At 41.6% G+C, this 21,232-nt stretch overlaps 2 protein-coding genes across 5 annotated transcripts in view; one reads left to right on the forward strand and one right to left on the reverse strand.

Moving 5' to 3' along the window:
* The window catches only part of LOC126452531 (UDP-GalNAc:beta-1,3-N-acetylgalactosaminyltransferase 2-like), a 150,218-nt gene extending 129,591 nt beyond the window's left edge, over positions 1 to 20,627 (reverse strand). For 3 of the 4 annotated variants that reach the window (XM_050091092.1, XM_050091090.1, XM_050091093.1), the window contains exon 1: positions 20,176 to 20,627. In XM_050091092.1, coding sequence (XP_049947049.1) covers positions 20,176 to 20,230 — 55 coding nt within the window. In that variant the 5' untranslated portion in view covers positions 20,231 to 20,627. Of the gene's footprint in view, positions 1 to 19,996; positions 20,101 to 20,175 lie in introns of those variants that run through there. The other variant, XM_050091091.1, reaches the window with a different exon arrangement.
* An 88-nt stretch (positions 20,628 to 20,715) lies between these two features.
* The window catches only part of LOC126452533 (UDP-N-acetylglucosamine--dolichyl-phosphate N-acetylglucosaminephosphotransferase-like), a 136,903-nt gene continuing 136,386 nt past the window's right edge, over positions 20,716 to 21,232 (forward strand). The window contains exon 1 of the mRNA XM_050091094.1: positions 20,716 to 21,193. Coding sequence (XP_049947051.1) covers positions 21,054 to 21,193 — 140 coding nt within the window. The 5' untranslated portion in view covers positions 20,716 to 21,053. The remainder of the gene's footprint in view (positions 21,194 to 21,232) is intronic.

Consider the following 21,232-nt stretch of genomic DNA (forward strand, 5'->3'; position numbering starts at 1 on the left):
CTTTTTTGTTTTGGAATAACATAAACATGTAATAAGAAGTGTTAATACAAACAAGTATGCATAAGTGATACAGGGATGTTTCATTATGTTTCCATCACATTTCCCAGCTGCTTGACGGTGGTGGCTGGTCTGGGAAGGGGGTTTAAATGCTGCTGCTCCCACTTGACTTCATGGTAGTCACTGTGTTAGTATGTTGCACCAATCTGGAACAGAGCAATGGCTGCAGTCTGGCATGATCTGCAGTAGGTCGATTGTAGTAACTTCCTGAAGACTGGCCCTGTGTCATCATACAGAACTGACAGCTGTTTACTCAGCACACAGGGTGACGAATGGCACTGCTTTGGCACAAGAGTGTATGATTTAATTTATGTGTTTATTTTGTGTTAGGTATGGGTGTTAATTGGTGGACGAGTGGTGTTTGGTCGGCAGGTTGTGCTTTATTGAGTTGCACTGGATGTTTTTTCTTATTTTTTTGTGTTTTGTTTGTTAAAGAAAGGCATTTTTTTTGCTAAACTTAAGAACCAGTGTGGACTGAAGGAAAGTTGCACATTATCTACATCTGCATCTACACTCTGCAAATGACTGTGAGGTGCATGGCATAGAGTACGTCCCATTGTACCAGTTATCAGGGTTTCTTGCTGTTCCATTCACATATGGTGGATGGGAAGAATGATTGAACGCCAAAGTATGTGTAAAAATTACTACATTTAGTTTACAGTGCGTACATTACAAAAAAAATTTTTAGTTAAATTAACAAAGCATTATTGTTGACAATCGCTACAAACACAAAAACAGACCTAATTTCAAATCTATCGTAAAGAAACTTGAATTAACCATCTACACCATAACAATACGAGAGAAGGAAAGTTGCTACTCACCATATAGCGGAGATGCTGAGCCGCAATAGGCACAGTAAAAAGAATCACACAATCATAGCTTACGGCCATTAAGGCCTTTGTCAGCAGTAGACACACATAAACACACACGCATACAAGCGCAACTTGCACACACATCTGCAGTCTCAGAGAGCTGAAAGTACACTGCGAGCAGTGCATGATGGAAGGGGCGACTGGGTGAGGGTAAGGAGGAGGCTGAGGAGGTCAGTGGGAGGGATAGTATGGTGGGAGTGGCAGACAGTGAAGTGGTGCAGTTTAGACGGAGGGTAGGAGAGAAGGTGTTGAGGGGGGAGGAGGTAAGTAGCGGACGGGAGAGAAATAAAAATAAAAGAAATTAAAAGACTGGGTGTGGTGCTGAAATGACGGCTGTGTAGTGCTGGAATGGGAACAGGAAAGGGGCTGGACGGGTGAGGACAGTGACTAATGACAGTTGAGGCCAGGAGGGTTACGGGAACATGGGATGTATTGCAGGGAAAGTTCCCACCTGCGCAATTCAGGAAAGCTGGTGTTGGTGGGAAGGATCTATATGGCTCAGGCTGTGAAGCAGTCATTGAGATGAGGGGTATCATGTTTGGCAGCGTGTTCAGCTACAGGATGGTCCACTTGTTTTTTGGCCACAGTTTGTCGGTGGCCATTCATGCGGACAAACAGCTTGTTGGTTGTCATGCCTACATAGAATGCAGCACAGTGGTTGCAGCTTAGCTTGTAGATCACATGACTAGTTTCACAGGTAGCCCTGCCTTTGATGTGATAGGTAATGTTAGTGACCGGACTGGAGTAGGTGGTGGTAGGAGGATGTATGGGACAGGTCTTGCATCTAGGTCTATGCAGGGGTATGAGCCATGAGGTAAGGGATTGGGAGCAGGGGTTGTGTAAGGATGGACGAGTATATTGTGCAGGTTCGGTGGACGGCGGAATACCACGGTTGGAGGGGTGGGAAGGACAGTGGGTAGGACATTTCTCATTTTCAGGGCATGACGAGAGGTAATCCAAACCCTGGCGGTGAATGTAATTCTGTTGCTCCAGTCCGCACTCGCATGGCACCATCCTATGCTACCCTATTCATGGGCCGTCTAGAGGAATCCTTCCTAAAAACCCAGAATCCTAAACCCCTCACCTGGTTCAGATTCATTGATGACATCTTTGCTATCTGGAATGAAGCTTCACCTGGTCCTACTCAACCCAACAAGCCACCTAGATGATGACCTCCGCCTCGGAGATGGCTACATGAGTACCTCCGTCCATATCAAACCTACTAACCACCAGCAATACCTCCACTTCAAAAGCTGCCACCTGTTTCATACCAAGAAGTCCCTTCTGTACAACCTAGTCACCTGTGGTCGTCGCATCTGCAGTGAGGAGCAATCCCTCTCTAAATATACTGAGGGTCTCACTGAAGCCTTCATTGACCGAAATTATCCTCCCATCCTTGTACAAAAACAAATCTCCCATTCCTTATCTTTCCAGTTTCCCACCACCTCCCAAAGTCCCACAGTGCGGCCACAGAGGAGCATTCCCCTCGTAACTCAGTACCATCCAGGACTGGAGCAACTGAATTACATTCTCCGCCAGGGTTTCACTTACCTCTCATAGTGCCCTGAAATGAGAAATGTCCTACCCACTATCCTTCCCACCCCTCCTACCATGGTATTCTGCCATCCACCGAACCTACACAATATACTCGTCCATCCTTACACAAACCCTGCTCCCAATCCCTTACCTCATGGCTCATACCTCTGTAATAGACCAAGATGCATGACCTGTCCCATACATCCTCCTACCACCACATACTCCAGTCTGGTCACTAACATTACCTATCACATCAAAGGCAGGGCTACCTGTGAAACCAGTCATGTGATCTACAAGCTAAGCTGCAACCACTGTGCTGCATTCTATGTAGGCATGACAACCAACAAGCTGTTTGTCTGCATGAACGGCCACCGACAAACTGTGGCCAAAAAACAAGTGGACCACCCTGTAGCTGAACAAGCTGCCAAACATGATACCCCTCATCTCAATGACTGCTTCACAGCTTGTGCCATATAGATCCTTCCCACCAACACCAGCTTTCCTGAATTGCGCAGATGGGAACTTTCCCTGCAATACATCCAATGTTCCCATAACCCTCCTGGCCTCAACCTTTGTTAGTCACTGTCCTCACCCATCCAGCCCCTCCGTGTTCCCATTCCAGCACTACACAGCCGTCGATTCACCACCACACCCAGTCTTTTAATTTCTTTTATTTTTATTTCTCTCCTTTCCGCTAGTTACCCCCTCCTCCCTTTGCACCTTTTCTCCTACCCTCTGTCTAAACTACACCACTTCACTGTCTGCCACTCCCACCATACTATCCCTCCAACTGATCTCCCCAGCCTCCTCCTTACCCCCACCCAGTTGCCACTCCCATCATGCACTGGTGCTGCTGCTTGCAGTGTAGTTTCAGCTCTCTGAGACTGCAGATGTGTGTGCAAGTGGCACTTTTGTGTGTGTGTGTGTGTGTGTGTGTGTGTGTGTGTGTGTGTGTGTGTGTGTGTGTGTATGTGGGCGCGCGCGTGCATGTGTGTGTGTCTACTGCTGACAAAGGCCTTAATGGCCGAAAGCTACGATTGTGTGAATCTTTTTAGTGTGCCTATCGTGGCTCAGCATCTCCCTTATATCGCGAGAAGCAACTTTCCTTCTCTTGTATTGTTACATTCCATCCTGGATTTTCCATTGTTTGATTTTTGCCTGACATCTTTTCTTTGATCCTAACCCTGTGCTGTTTTCCTTTGTAACTACTTTCTTTTGCGTCACTATACTCAATGTCCATCCTTCTTTCTGTTCTTTCTTGTGTTTCTCTTGTTGCCTTACGAATCACACTGCACGCACTACTTATGAGCCACAGTGTATCAACTTATGAGCCACAGTGTATCAACAGACTCGGCCGTGCGCAACAGACGGCATCAAGAAAACGCTGACTGTTCATGCAGCATCCTATGTCCCACGTAACACCTGCTGATATAATTAAGCCTATACCTTCAAACTGATCACGCTCCCTGTGTCAGTTCCCATATATCTGCGTGTTATCTCCCACAATTTTCCGGTGCCACACGATCTTACATCTCTAAACCCCCACACTTTCTCCGTTCTATCCCTGTTCGCACCCACTAAATCCACCTCATCCAGTCACATCTCCCGTCCCACTTCTCTACGCTTATCTGCCCTCAAACCTGCTACCCACAGTAATATAATTATATTTATTAATGATTAGTTATTCTCTACTTTGACCTTTGTGACTTCTTGCCAATTTTAGTGCGTTTTCGCCTTCCACTATCGTCGTCTTCCTCATATTTCATCTCATTTTTTCCCCTTGTGCATCCATTTCTTTCTTCCAGAATGAGATTTTCACTCTGCAGCGAAGTGTGCGCTGATATGAAACTTCCTGGCAGATTAAAACTGTGTGCTTCTGTAAAGTTTGGAAGGTAGGAGATGAGGTACTGGCGGAAGTAAAGCTGTGAGGACGGGACGTATGTCGTCCTTGGGTAGCTCAGATGGTATAGTACTTGCCCGCGAAAGCAAAGGTCCCGAGTTCGAGTCTCGGTCCGGCACACAGTTTTAATCTGCCAGGAAGTTTCATTTCTTTCTTTTCACACGTATTTGGGTGCATTTTTGCTTAACTTTTTGGACGTAATTCTACTTTCTTACGTATTTTTTCGCACTTTTGCACCACCATGGATCCTTGCTCCTTCCATCTGTGTCAGTACAGAAAAGTTTCTTTATCCCTAGCCAGATCCCAGTCCCACATACTGTTCCTGCGTTGTTGCTTGGCTCATGAAATCCCCCCTAATGGCCTTACCATCAAATTACCCATCTCTGGTTGCCACCCCTCCTTCCACAATGACCCCCACCAGTTCAGATTCCGCCAATCCTTAGCCCTCACTAACATAGTCCTGCAAAACCATATCAACCAAGCCCAATCCTCCTTGCATTACCTTCTCTCCATCCACAAAATTATCCTGCTATGTAGTCCCAGATTCCTGGAAGCCATAACACACATTGAAACTCTTGCCCTGCAGGAACTTGAGCAACATGCACAACCCCACCTCAAAAAGCTCTCCATCCTGCTCACTTCCTACTCCCACCTTGGAGTACCACTGTCCACAGCTTCTACAATAACCTCCAAACCTTCCCCACGCCCCCTCATAGCTGACAAACCTTGTCTCGCAGACCTACTACACTTACCCCACCCTCCGAAACTCCCTCCCACAACCACACAGAACTCAAATCCTAAACAGATCCGCAACACACTCATGAACCTTTCCTCCATATGTCTTAGGCCTACGGAAATACCAGTCCTTTCCAAAGGCCTCACCTTTTGCCCAATAGCAAATTCAACCATGCAGGACTAGTTAAAGACCTTCTCTCCTTCTCCCGGTCCCTACAGTGGAAACACTTTTTCGCCACCAACCCAACCACTCAGACTCAACCAAAGACCAACACTGAACCTTGCCTAACTCAGTTCACTCCTCCATCCAACCGTGATCCAGCTCCACTGCCTCCAAACCACCTCCTGTTAACTTTCCAGAATTTCTTATCCTCGAACATTGCCTCACCACCATTCCCCAAATCCCTAAACATGCATACTAACCTTAGATCCGCAGAAACAATCTCATTCTACCACCTAAAAACTGATCCTGATCTTATAATCCTACCTGCAGACAAAGGTTCCACCACCGTAGTTTTGAACCGCAAGGATTACATGGCAGAAGGACTCAGTCAGGTATCAGAAACTTCCACCTACAAACCATGCCACAGTGATCCCATTCCAGCGATCCAGCAGGATCTCCAGTCACTACTCAAATCCTTAGGCCCATCCCAGAACCTCTCCCCAGAGTCCATATCTCTAATTACCCCTACGACCTAAAATCCTTCCTAAAAACCCAGAATCCTAAACCCCTCACCTGGTTCAGATTCATTGATGACATCTTTGCTATCTGGATTGAAGGTGAGGACACTTTATTCACATTCCTTCAGAACCTCAACAACTTCTCTCCCATTTGCTTCACCTGGTTCTACTCAACCCAACAAGCCACCTTTCTAGATGTTGACCTCCGCCTCAGAGATGGCTACATCAGTACCTCCGTCAATATCAAACCTACTAACAACCAGCAGTATGTCCACTTCGACAGCTGCAACCCAATTCATACCAAGAAGTCCCTTCCATACAGCCTAGTCACCCGTGGTCATTGCATCTGCAGTGACGACCAGTCCCTCTCTAAATATATCGAGGGCCTCACTGAAGCCTTCACTGACTGAAATTATCCTCCCATCCTTGTACAAAAACAAATCTCCCGTGCCTTATCTTTCCAGTTTCCCACCACCTCCCAAAGTCCCAGAGTCCGGCCACAGAGGAGCATTCCCCTCGTAACTCAGTAGCATCCAGGACTGAAGCAACTTAATTACGTTCTCCGCCAGGGTTTCAGTTACCTCTCATCATGCCCTGAAATGAGAAATGTCCTACCCACTATCCTTCCCACCCCTCCTACTGTGGTATTCTGCCGTCCACCGAAACTACACAATATACTCGTCCATCCTTGCACAACCCCTGCACCCAATCCCTTACCTCATGGCTAATACCCTTGTAATAGACCTAGATGCAAGACCTGTCCCATACATCCTCCTACCACCACATACTCCAGTCTGGTCACTAACATTACCTATCGCATCAAAGGTAGGGCTACCTGTGAAACCAGTCATGTGATCTACAAGCTAAGCTGCAACCACTGTGCTGCATTCTATGTAGGCATGATAACCAACAAGCTGTCTGTCCACATGAACGGCCACTGACAAACTGTGGCCAAAAAACAAGTGGACCACCCTGTAGCTGAACAAGCTGCCAAACATGATACCCCTCATCTCAATGATTGCTTCACAGCCTGTGCCGTATGGATCCTTCCCCGCCAACACCAGCTTTTCCGAATTGCGCAGGTGGGAACTTTCCCTGCAATACATCCTACGTTCCCATAACCCTCCTGGCCTCAACCTTTGTTAGTCACTGTCCTCACCCATCCAGCCCCTCCGTGTTCCCATTCCAGCACTACACAGCTGTCATTTCACCACCACACCCAGTCTTTTAATTTCTTTTATTTTTATTTCTCACCTTTCCACTAGTTACCCCCTCCCGCCTCTGCACCTTCTCTCCTACCCTCCGTCTAAACTACACCACTTCACTGTCTGCCACTCCCACCATACTATCCCTCCCACTGACCTCCCCAGCCTCCTCCTTACCCCCACCCAGTCGCCTCTTCCATCATGCACTAGTGCTGCTGCTCGCAGTGTACTTTCAGCTCTCTGAGACTGCAGATATGTGTGCAAGTTGCACTTGCGTGTGTGTGTGTATGTGTGTCTACTGCTGACAAAGGCCTTAATGGCTGAAAGCTATGATTGTGTGAATCTTTTTATTGTGCCTATCGCGGCTCAGCATCTACACTATACGGTGAGTAGCAACTTTCCTTCTCTCGTATTGTTACATTCCATCCTGGATTTTCGATTGTTTGACCATCTACACCGTATCTACTTACGTTTTCAAAATAAAAACATTATTTTCAAACCCATAAATCAGTGCACAAACACCAAAAAAAAGTCTCTACTTTCTGCCAAAACACACGCGCGGCAGTACATCCACACAGCTGATAGTCGAACTGGTTCAGTTTATCCTGCCATTTACGATTGCTATGAAGAACTACTAGCAGCTTAGCAGCTGCAGTAGTGTGTATACACTTAACTACATAACAATTTTTTTAAAAAAATGTTGCTCAATATAGGATACATCGAAGAAATGAAGTCTGTAGCTGAGCAGCTGCACTATGCATTAAAGAGTTAAATAAAAATTTAATTTCTACAGGGAATCATATGACTCCCTTGGCAAATGCCTTTCCGAGATTGATGTCAGAAATACTCCTCTGTGATACAGACAAGGGGAAGACTGAGTCAATAATTTAATAACTGTAGACTAAGGACTCTCATGGATATGATGGAGTACCTAGCAGAATATTAAAGTACTGTGCTGCACATTTAGCCCTGTATTTAGCCATATTTGTAATTTTTGCTTTAGGAATAAGGGATAATGTAGACAATTTTAGACCTATTTCTATGCCATCAGTGTTTGCTAAGGTTATTGAAAAGGCGTGTATGTAAGAATAACTGATCATTTTCTATCACATAATTTGCTATCAACTGTACAGTATGGTTTTAAAATCAAATAACAACTGAAAATGGTATATTCTCTTTTCTCTGTGACGTACTGTATAGGCTAAACAAAAGGTTTCGAACAATTGGCATATTTTCTGATTTAACTATGGCGTTTGTGTTGATCACAAAATATTGCTCCAGAAGATGGACCACTACAAAATACAAGTAGCAGCTCACAATTGGTTCACCTCTTACTTTCCTCAGCTCAGTACAGCCGATAGATACACATAAAACAGAACTGAAAATTTACATTCCTAGCTTTCGGAACTTTGTTCCTTCATCAGGGAGGAGAGAGGGGAAAAAAGGGAAGAAGGGTTTTCCCCTCTCTCCTCCCTGATGAAGGAACAAAGTTCCGAAAGCTAGGAATGTAAATTTTCAGTTCTGTTTTATGTGTATCTATCGGCTGTACTGAGCTGAGGTAAGTACTGGCCAGCACCTCTATCTCTTTGTTAGTATTTGTTTCACATCTTATATGAGATTTTCCATTAATCATTTAGATCACCTCTTACTTTAACAAAAGACAGCAAAACGTCATTATTCACAACGCCGAGAATGGTTGTGATGTGGGTCTGAGTAAAGTACGGTCAAATGGGGGGTGCCCCACGAATTAGTCTGGCGCCATGCCTGTTCCTCATTTATATAAATGATATGCCCTCTAGTATTACGGGTAACTCTAAAATATTTCTGTTTGCTGATGACACTAGCTTGGTAGTAAAAGATGTTGTGTGCAACATTGGCTCAGTTTCAAATAATGCAGTTCATGACATAAGTTCATGGCTTGTAGAAAACAAACTGATGCTAAATCACATAAGACTCAGTTTTTACAGTTTATAACACACAATTCAACAAAGCCCGGCATTTTAATTTCACAGAATTGGCATGTAATTAGTGAAACTGAACAGTTAAAATTTCTAGTTGTTCAGATAGATAGTAAACCGTCACGGAAAGCCCATGCCCAAGATCTTGTTCAAAGACATAATGCTGCCATTTTTACTATTCGAATGGTATCTGAAGTAAATGATCATTAGACGCAAAAATTAGACTACTTTGCTTATTTTCATTCGCTTATGTCGTATGGTATTATATTTTGGGTAATTTTTTCCATTCCAAAATGATATTTTTGGCTCAGAAACGGGCAGTTCGGACAATAATCCGTGTAAGTTCACGAACCTCTTGTCGACCCCTGTTCACTAGTCTGGGTATTTTGACATTGGGCTCTCAATATATGTATATTCTTTACTGTCGTTTCTTATTAACAATATCAAGTTATTCCCAAGAATAAGCACCCTTAACTCAGTTAATACTCGGCAGAAATCCAACCTGCATATGGATCGGACTTTGTTAACTCTTGCGCAGAGAGGTGTGCAGTATACTGCCGCATCCATTTTCAATAAGCTACCACAAGAATTCAAAACTCTTAGCAGTAATCCATACACTTTCAAATCAGAACTGAAGATTTTCTTCATGGGTCACTCCCTCTATTCTGTTCTGTTGAGGAGTTCCTTGAAAAATTAAGCTGATTCTTGCGTTATATTGTTGACTGCGTTTACTTAAACTTATGGCTGGACATTTCTTGGGTTCATAAACATTTTATTTTTATCTGTTATTACTTTTATGTTGTAACTTCATGTACTGACACGTTCCATGACCTTGGAGATTTGCTCCTCAAAATGATACTACAGAACTTGATATGTAAATAAATAAATAAGTAAATGGCCTTGCTGTGCTAGTACCATGAACAGCTGAAAGCAAGGGGAAACTACAGCCATAGTTTTCCCCAAGAGCATGCAGCTCTACTGTATGGTTAAACGACAGTGGCAGCCTTCCAGGTCAAATATTGCAGGTGTAAAATGGTCTATCATTTGGATCTCCAGGGGGGAATTACTCAGGAGGACATCGTCATTGTTGTTGTTGTGGTCTTCAGTCCTGAGACTGGTTTGATGCAGCTCTCCATGCTACTCTATCCTGTGCAAGCTTCATCATCTCCCAGTACTTATAGCAACCTACATCCTTCTGAACCTGCTTAGTGTATTAATCTCTTGGTCTCCCTCTACGATTTTTACCCTCCAATGATAAATATGTGATCCCTTGATGCCTCAGAACATGTCCTACCAACCGGTCCCTTCTTCTTGTCAAGTTGTGCCACAAACTCCTCTTCTCCCCAATTCTATTCAATACCTCCTCAATAGTTATGTGATCTACCCATCTAATCTTCAGCATTCTTCTGTAGCACCACATTTCAAAAGCTTCTATTCTCTTCTTGTCCAGACTATTTATCATCCATGTTTCACTTCCATACATGGCTACACTCCATACAAATACTTTCAGAAACGACTTCCTGACACTTAAATTTATACTCGATGTTAACAAATTTTTCTTCTTCAGAAACGCTTTCCTTGCCATTGCCATTCTACATTTTATATCCTCTCTACTTCGACCATCATCAGTTATTTTGCTCCCCAAAGAGCAAAACTCCTTTACTACTTTAAGTGTCTCAATTCCTAATCTAATTCCCTCAGCATCACTCGACTTAATTCGACTACATTCCATTACCCTCATTTTGCTTTTGTTGATGTTCACCTTATATCCTCCTTTCAAGACACTGTCCATTCTGTTCAACTGCTCTTCCAAGTCCTTTGCTGTCTCTGACAGAATTACAATGTCATTGGTGAACCTGAAAGCTTTTATTTCTTCTCCATGGATTTTAATTCCTACTCCAAATTTTTCTTTTGTTTCCTTTACTGCTTGCTCAATATACAGATTGAATAACACCGGGGAGAGGCTACAACCCTGTCTCACTCCCTTCCCAACCACTGCTTCCCTCTCGTGCCCCTCGGCTCTTATAACTGCCATCTGGTTTCTGTAAAAATTGTAAATAGTCTTTCGCTCCCTGTATTTTACCCCTGCCTCCTTTGGAATTTGAAAGAGAGTATTCCAGTCAACTATGTCAAAAGCTTTCTCTAAGTCTACAAATGCTAGAAACGTAGGTTTGCCTTTTCTTAATCTAGCTTCTAAGATAAGCCGTAGGGTCAGTATTGCTTCGCGTGTTCCAACATTTCTATGGAATCCAAACTGATCTTCCCAGAGGTCAGCTTCTACCAGTTTTTCCATTCGTCTGTAAAGAATTCGCTTTAGTATTTTGCAGCTGTGACTTATTAAACTGATAGTTCTCTTTTCTCCAAAAGTCTCTTTAATTTTCCTGTAGGCAGTATCTATCTTATCTTACCCCTCGTGAGATAAGCCTCTACATCCTTACATCGTCATTAGGAGAAACAAAACTGGCGTACTATGGACTGGAGCATGGAACGTTAGATCCCTTAATCAGGCAGGTTGGTTAGAAAATTTAATAAGGGAACTGGTTAGGTTGAAGTTAGATATAGTTGGTATTAGTGAAGTTTGGTGGCAGAAGGAACAGGACTTCTGGTCAAGTGAATACAAGATTATAAATAAAAAAAATCAAATACGGGTAACACAGGAATAGGTTTAGTAATGAATAAGAAAACAGGCATGCAGGTAAGCTACTATGAACAGCATAGTGAACACATTATCATAGCCAAGATAGACACAAAGCCAACACCCACCAAAGTAGTACAAGTTTATATGCAGACTAGCTCTGCAGATGAAGAAGAGATTGAAGAAACGTACAATGAGATAAAATAAATTATCCAGTTAGTTAAGGGAGATGAAAATTTAACTGTGGTCGGGGACTGGAAGTCAACAGTGGGAAAAGGAAGAGAAAGAAAAATAATCGGTAAATATGGAATGACCCACACTCACCTTCAGAATATACAACTCCCAGTAATGCCTACAGAAACCAGTATTGGGAGAGGCACCTGCAGAAGATAAGTAAAGGCAAGCCTTTCCAACCTTTTCCTCATTTACATATTAAAAGATTTTACTTTCTTGACATTCAATAGCTAGCAACCCCCCCCCCCCCCCCACTCTCTCTCTGTGTATATGTATATATGTAAACTAAAGTGTCAAAATTTACGAAACTTAGTAAAAGTGTATTACACAAATGGCATAAAAAACACATTTCCAGACAAGGAATTCTTATCTGAAGATAGAACATGTTTGAAATGTTCAAAATTGATACATCACTTTAGTACTCTACATGTAATATCAATACAGGGTGTAACTACCCCCAGTGGCACTACAGATGACGATTTCAGATGCTCAATAGCATGGTCATCAGGTCCTCTGAGCAGCAATGCAATACACAGATAACGTTACTACTGATGAAGGGTATGAGCTCCAAGTGATAATCAAGCTTCTTGTGGAGTGCTCTCAGCACTGCAAAAACAAAGAAGAGGAATGCAAGCATCAACATTCCAAATAGTTCCTCTCAAGAACGTAAGTCAGAACATTAAGCTGGACCCTATGCACAGAGAGTGTGTTTATTGTTGTTGACATTTGTCCATATGTGTCCTGCAGTCAAATGCAGTCATCTTGTAGAATGAGACCATCACTTAGAGCACCATAATTAGTTAGCATACATGTAAGCATGAAACATTCACCCACAAAATGCACGACCCCATATCCATGAGCAAAGATACAGAGATATACTTATTCAACTTCAGATATACCATCCCACATACAATTCTTACTTTTATTCAAAGAAGTTTGATATATGATAATGGGTTCTGGAATCTTGCTAAATTAAAATATGCTTTCTGTCACTCTGCAACCAAACCAAATATTCATTCAGTTGACTAGTGACCTGCAATTCGGTGTACATGTTGGTGTGCAAATTCAAACATTCCCTCCTATGATGAGGGGTTAGTAAACACATGGCCATTCACCTCAGGTATATACCAGCTTCATGATGCCTTGCACATACAGGCTCCATGACATAAACTTTCCAGTGTCTGAAGAAATAGCTGGATGGAATTACACAGACCCTTATTCCACAACTACATACAGGACAATGAACCAGTGAGTGAAAACTATTGCCACAATCTGTGAAAAACACAAGGATAAACATTTTACAACCAAGTCACATCTGAAAATAAGCTGCCCTCAATGTACCCAAAGCCACCACCCTCCCCAAACCTCCATAAATTTTCATCCGACAAATGACACATTAATGCCACTCAATCAAGAGGGCTACATCATCATTTTTTCATAGTATTATTTGCAGTTATAATCTGTAACAGGTAGTTGTCTGCTATGCACATTTTTTTTTATTTCCACTCCTGCTGATGTCCATTAGGTAATTTAGTGCAGTGTTAACATACCAACTGCCACACGTTTTTCTGATATTTACAGAAACCAGAAAATAATGACTATTATCTAAACTACATCTATACTCCACACGCTACCTAATGGTGTGTGGCAGAGGGTACTTTGTGTACCAGTATCACTGATCCCTTTTCCTATTCCAAAAGCGAATGGTTTGCTTGAAGGAGAATTGATGGGAAGCTTGAATTTCTCTAACTTTATCTTCACGGTATTTAGTGACGTATACTGGAAGCAATATATATATTCATTCAGCCATGAATATGTCATTTAGTTTACTCCATTGTAATACTTGACGTAGGCTTTTATCCGATACCCCTGCAGTGTTGGTGATTAAAGAGTCCTTGAAGGCCCATTGCGGCCCAACGATACCAACTGGCCACTGTGTCATCCTCAACCCTTAGGTGTCACTGGATGCGGATACGGAGGGTCACATGTTCAGCACACTGTTCTCCAGGCCGTTGTCAGTTTTCGTGACTGGTACTGCTACTTCTCAATCAGGTGGCTCCTCAATTAGCCTCACAAGGGCTGAGTGCACCCCATTTGCAAATAGCACTCAGTAGACCTGAACAGTGATCCATCCACGTGCCAGCCAAGCCTGACAGCACTTAACTTCAGTGACCTGACGGGAACCGGTGTTACCACCGCCGCAAAGCTTAGCATATTAAAACATATACAGGGGGAATGAGATACCATCCAATAGCAGTTTGGGATCCAAATCCTGGCTCTTATACTACTGTTGTATGGGTAAACACTCCATTGAGAAGAATGAAAGGAAGGGGAGGGGGGGACATGGGGACATTTGCATCATGTGTTTTCTGTAGAGTTTTCAGGTGCATAAAACAAGATACTGAAATAAATTGTCAGCTGAAACTAGAGGGGTAATATTTTCTGAAACTTCTTACAACAAGGGTAAATATTAATAAATGTGTAGAGCCTGCTGATTAGTATACCCGGCACTCATAAAAAACCAGAACCACACAACTGTTATACGATATTGAAGTAGACACACTCAGTCTGCTCCCCAAAATTTGTCAAACACTGTCTTTTAAGATATTATGTGCCTCTCAGGATATTACATTCAGATGTTGTAACTGAGTGAGCTTCTGGCTGTATCCAAGGACTGTACACCACATCAATTCATTTACAATTAGAATAGTGTCCCTCATGACCAGTGTCAGTGGACTATAAATGCACCACGAAGGTTGGAGATATATATATATAAAAACAAAGATGAGGTGACTTACCGAACAAAAGCGCTGGCAGGTCGATAGACACACAAACAAACACAAACATACACACAAAATTCAAGCTTTCGCAACAAACTGTTGCCTCATCAGGAAAGAGGGAAGGAGAGGGGAAGACGAAAGGAAGTGGGTTTTAAGGGAGAGGGTAAGGAGTCATTCCAATCCCGGGAGCGGAAAGACTTACCTTAGGGGGAAAAAAGGACAGGTATACACTCACACACACGCACATATCCATCCACACATACAGACACAAGCATGATATATATATATATATATATATATATATATATATATATATATATATATATATATATATATATATCTTTCATCGAAAGTCAAAGGATACAAAAGAAAATCAGTAGTTGAGAATGGAGTGAGACAGAGTTGCAGCCTTTCACCGATGTTACTCAATTTGTACAACAAACAAGCTGTGAAGGTAACCATGTAGAAATTTGGAAAGGAGATAAAAAGTTCAGGGAGAAGAAATAAAAACTTTGAGGTTTGCCAATGACACTGGAATTCTAGCAGGGATGGCAAATGACTTGGAAGAACAGATGAACAGGGATAGTGTCTTGAAAAGAGATTATACGATGAATATCAACAATGTAAAATGAGAGTAATCGAATGTAGATTAATTAAATGAGACATTAAAGTCGTTGATGTGTTTTGCTATTTGGGCAGCAAAATAACAGATGATGGCAGAATGTGAGATAATATTAAACGCAGAATGGCAATAACAAGAAAAGCATTTCTGAAAGGAAGAAATTTGCTAACATCAAATGTAAATTTAAGTATTAGGAAGACCCAGCTGCAAAACCAGCCAAAATCATCCACCCAGCACTTTCTATTCTAGTCCTGTCACAGGTTTATCCTACACCATCAGGAGCTGGGCCACATGTGAAGGCAACCATGTCATTTACCAGTTGTGCTGCAATTGTTGCACAGCTTTTTATATTGGTATGACTATCAACAGCTGTCCACCGGGCTGAACAGCCCCCGCCACACTGTGGCCGAGAGCAAAGTAGACCAACCTTGGTGCAACGTAAGTTGAATATAACATGCTTGATTTCAATTGGAGCTTCAGAACCTAAGCCATCTGGATCCTCACCTACACAACTGGCTTTTCTGAATTTCACAGATGGGAGTTATCCTCACAACGCTTTTTCTGCTCCCGTAAATACCCCTGCCTCAGCCTACAGTAACATACTGCCCCACACCCTCCACCCAAAAGTTTCCACCCACTCTATCCTATCACCTCCTCTCCATTCTCATCTCTCACCCTCTTTGTTTGCCAGCTTCTGATACTGCATCCACCCATCTTTCCCCACTCCTCTCCTTTTTCACTCCGTTTCCCACATCTCCCTGCCCCACAACCTCATGATGCTGTGCCTGTTAGCAGTCTAGTCATTGCACATTCCCCCAGACTGCACTCCTCACTCCCCCCGCCCCCATACACTACTATCCTTTCCCTTTCCCCACCCCCTCCAGACTGTTGCTTCCATTCCACTGGAAGCTGAATTATGATCCGAGCTGCCATCGCGGACATGTGTGCGTGATGTGAACTTGCCTGTGTGAATGAATGATGTGCGTTTCTCAATTTTCTGATGAAGGCTGTGACCGAAAGGTTATGTGTAAGTGTCTTTTACTTGTGCCTATCTGCAAATTAATGTGTCATTTTTAATGTAAGTAGCAATCTATCTTTTCCTACACTGTGGATATTCCAGCCTGGAGTTTCCATTGTTTGACCTGGACAGATTGTTATGTTTCAATTTACATTAGCTGTGTTTCTGGCAATTTGTTAATGACCCTTTTCCTTCTGTTTCAATTCTAATGTGTTTGTTTAATTCAAAGGGTTTAGAGCAGAGATATTTTCTGGGTTCACGTATTCTGTTAAAGGCCCTACTTCTTATGTGTTTTTGTAATTCATAGTGCAAGGTATCTTTTCAATTTGCTCTAAACGGATATCACTGGAATTCTTAGAATTATTTAAGGCATTGTTAACAATAAAATTATGTATCTGGAGCTTCAAAAAAATAAACTAAAATAAATAAATGTCTCTTCTGGTACAAAGGTTAACTTCACCTTCTAGTACCTAACGACTTTCAGCTCTTTGCTAGCTGCCCCATTTTGGAAATCTTTCCTGAAAGTATTTGTCTGGAGTGTAGCCTTGTGCGAAAATGAAGCTTGGTTTATAAACAATTGACAAAAAGGGAAGTTTATGAAATGTGGTGCTGCAGAAGGACGTTGCAGATTAGATGGGTGTATCAAACAAATAATGAGGAAGCACTAAATCAAACAGGGGAAAAAAATCATGAGATTGCTGGATTAAAAGAAAGGATCAGTTGACATGATATACCCTGAGGCACAGACGAATCAAAATTTGGTACTGGAGGAAAGTGTGACAGGTAGTAAATTGTAGAGGGAGACCACTGCTCGAATACAGTGAGCAGGTTGGTGCAGTTACACACAACAGACGGTCTGGCATTATGAGGAAATGGAAAACAGAAAGCAGAGAGAGAGTACCAGGGAGGGGAGGGGGGCGGGGGGCAACAGAGGTTAAGTCTAAGAGAGTGATGGTACATGAAGATCTGTTGCAAACCAAGCTCCCAAAAAATATGTAGCTATTCAGTGAAAGCACTTTCTTTAATTGTAAAGGACATGTCAGCTTGGTGTTCACGGTTGTAGTAGATGATAACTACTCTTTTGGAATAATTTAACTATCCGACACACACACATTTATTTCCAACAGAATTATTGGTTTCAACTGATATCAGTCATCACTAGATTGTAAAAAGAGGCCATGGTTCAGCCACACCATTGTAGTTGTCAGTGGATCCATGGATGACTGATGTCAGCTGAAACCAGTAATTTCACAAAAAAGGGTTTGCTAGTTATTGGGAGCTCCAATGTTAGGCATGTTATGGAGATTGAAGGAAAGTCAGTGTGCACTTGGTATGCCAATCAGAAGGTTTCATCTAATATGTGGAAGTGACCTTTCCTGCGGCTATTGAGCATGCAGAGTCCAGTCATCTGCAAGCTGCGGCTCACATTGGCACCAACAATACCTGGTACATGGGTTCCGAGGCCATCCTCAGTTCATAAGAAGCTTTGTTCACTCTGACAGTCTCGGCTGCAAATTTCTAGATCTGCCTTATTGGGTGAGGATTAGTAGAATCCCCCCCCCCCCCCCTCCGAGAGGTCAATGTGCACTACATGCAGCAAACAGCTACTCTGATAGCAGAATACCTGTGGAGTGCACTTTTTTTAAAGTTAGGCAGGTGTTTGATATGCTCTGATGGAACACTCGCAAGCCGATAAGTAGAAAGATGAGTAAGATCGTGTTGAGAGTAAAGGCATTTCAAGTGTCAAAATTTTATCAGTATATACTCAAAGTATTCATAATAAAGTTAATGAATTTACTGCTCTCCAGGAAATTTCTTGTGCTGAAATAATGAAGAAGGAAGCATGACTGTTGTCATCTCTTCTTTGATTTTAAAACAAAGTATTATTTTTTAAGAAGGATAACAACACTGAAAACACAAAAAAAATCCAAAAGTTATTTTTACAAATATTGGGATCTTCGGTCAACATTCTTTTAGCAATTTTTCTGACATTTGACTAGCAGTACTGGCAGAGGCTGTCATTATAAGAAGTTCACATTCCACTGCTGATGGCAGACTGGAAGGTGAACCTTTAACAATGGCAGCTAATTGTGTCAGAAAAACCATTCAACACTGTATAAAGCTCCCAAGACAAAAACCTATAGGCAGTACATCAACAAATGGCCACAAAAGCCTAAACAACTTCGTATTTCTACAAATATTTGTGCAATAAAGGATTATGTAAATGAATGAAAACTGATATAAAATTTCCAATATAGGCAGCAGGAAAAATCACCACAAAGGCATGAAAACCTTACTAATTTTATTTCTGCACTACGCACCCTATGATTTTGGAAAAGTATTTTGAGGATTATCTCCTCCACTTTGTGTGAAATTCAATGTAGTGATGAGCATTCTTCTTCATCTTCTTCCCACACACAAAATGAAGTAGGCCAAGTTCGCCATCTTGACGAGTTCAGTTAAATACATTAGATAATTTTGTTTAAAATCCTTATGGTTTAGATTATACAACCAACAAATTTCATACAGATTGGGTGACAAATGAAAAAATGCATCCAGAATGAATTTTTACTCTGCAGCAGTGTGTGCCCTGGTTTGACAGACTGTGATTTGCCTTTCACAAGCATGTGCTCTACCAACTGAGCTGCAAGTAGAAGAGGTACTCGCAGAAGTAGTGGTGAGAACGAGTTGAGAGGTTTGCTTGGCTAGTTAAGTCACTAGAGCACTTGCCCACAAACGTCAAAGGTCTAAACTTTAAGAGTCCAATATGGCACACAGTTTTATCTGTCATGAAGTTTCAAAATAATTTAATTAACTTTCAAAGCATTTGAAAGTGTCATTTTGCACCATCACTGTGTAATAAATTTCATAGATCCCTCTCTCTGAAAAGCTATAATTAACACGAAAATGGAGTGAGATAAAATGCTGACATTAAGTATAGTCACTTACTGCTGTAGGGAGAACAAATAAGCCACATTTCACCCAAATCTGAGATAGCAGTTGAGATGGCTTGACATGGAATGACCCTACAGGAAGTACAAAAATGTAACAGAAGGATCATGAGAACTAGAGGAGAGATTACAGTTGTACAGAGACAGATAGACAATCAGTCAATTACACCTCACTCAATATATGAATGGAATAAGATAGGAATTTATAAATATTAGTAAGAGATGTCTTCCACGATGCGCTGTACAGTGGTTTGGGGGTGTATTTGTACACGCAGACATTATGGCGAGATAAAGAACTCAATCATTTTAGAATGCATGAGTGAAGTTATGGAAATGACAAAAGTTATGAATGGCTGTCACACTATCAACTTCAACTTTCATTTGCAGATTTGCTATGCAGAATTATTCAAGCTGGTCAAAAACTTCGCACATCTTCATTACTTATACTACTTCAGAGGAAAACAAAATTAAAGTTTACAAATGGTGACTTTCCAGCCAGTTATGCATCAGTTCAACTGACACACACAGCCACTACAGAACAAAGAATAAATATAAGGTGATACAACCAGAACAAGCAATAGGCAGAGGATAGATGTATAAATACAAAACTCTGGATGATGTAGTACTCCCAAATAAAGTTTTCCGGAGCTGTTGTGAAATAATTTACTTCTGATCTATGAGGTGGATGTGATGTTATTACTTGAAAATAACATAACCTATCATTAGGAATGGACCAATGTAACAGCATCATAATTAAAAAGGAAACTGAAAATTCTACTTCTCTGTAAAACTGGTGTTGTCAATATACATACACACAATTATTTTTAGACGCAACACAAGGCCCATAGTCAGGAATGAAACCGTTAAACGAAAAGGGTGCAATGTGCTGTAGACAGCTCGAGGACTGCATTTCAAGTTAAACTGGGTACCTTGCGTGTATCATTATACAACTCATGTCTCAACGTTCTACGATAAGTCTGCGTGCACTTACAAGAATATGATAACAGTCCCGCAATAACTGCGACGCTGAATAGTGTCCACTCCATTAATGTATAAACACTTTATTTTGCTTGTTTACATGCAATGCGCACAAAAATCTACAATACAAAGCCTCTGTGGAAGGGCTATTTTGGTACACAGAATTTGATATCTTGCAGCAGTGCTATTTGATTGATTCATTAATTAATTAATGAAAGTGCATAAAGTTCCCTTTTTTACGAGAATCCAACACGTATCATTTATTGTACTGTAGACCCTTTTGTCATTGTTTTCAGCTACCATAAACAATACGTGGTTGAAAATACGAAAATGATTATTATAAATTATATCGTAGGACATCAGAACACGTGGTTAGCTCCAATTCCATTTGACATATACGTGGAATCACCAAAACTTCAATAAAATCACAACATTTCAATACTATTGCGAACTGCGCTCCTACGCTTCTCGTTGTTCATTTGTTAACAATAGCAAATAGCAATACACTCCTTGCTCAGTGATCTGAAAAGTGGAAGAGCTGTGTTGCAAAAATTAAACCAGAGTTAATGAAATTGCGTATTTTTTATACGTAATAAACCTATTCATGTTAAATATAATAATAGAGTACCAGCCATTACATGCAAGAATTTTCTTGCACGTAAATAATGAGCGTGGAATGTTGGCTACACGCCAGACCTCGTGGGCGTGACGTATAACCTGATTTGATGATATAAACACAATTTTATACACGCTACGTTTTGTACACGAATGCACGAACATGTCATCTATCTTTCCGTTATCACCCTTAACAGCTGCACTGACTACATTTCGATAGAAGTATCCTCTACGTAAAATTTTGTTGACGCATTCCGTTGAGACTTTACCGGCAAAATGTATCCACTTGCTTTAAACGCTGTGATGTCTGTTGCCTCGTATTTTTGCTGTCTTAGGATAATTCCTAAAATTAAGGAGACTTTTATTAAAGCAAACCTTTATGGCATTGATATGAGTAAAAGAAAAAAGGAGAAGATGTAAGTGATTGGCGTATATTTTGAAACCACTGTGCCAAC

The sequence above is a fragment of the Schistocerca serialis genome, unplaced genomic scaffold (genome assembly GCF_023864345.2).
Source record: "Schistocerca serialis cubense isolate TAMUIC-IGC-003099 unplaced genomic scaffold, iqSchSeri2.2 HiC_scaffold_897, whole genome shotgun sequence".
Lineage (NCBI taxonomy): Eukaryota > Metazoa > Arthropoda > Insecta > Orthoptera > Acrididae > Schistocerca > Schistocerca serialis.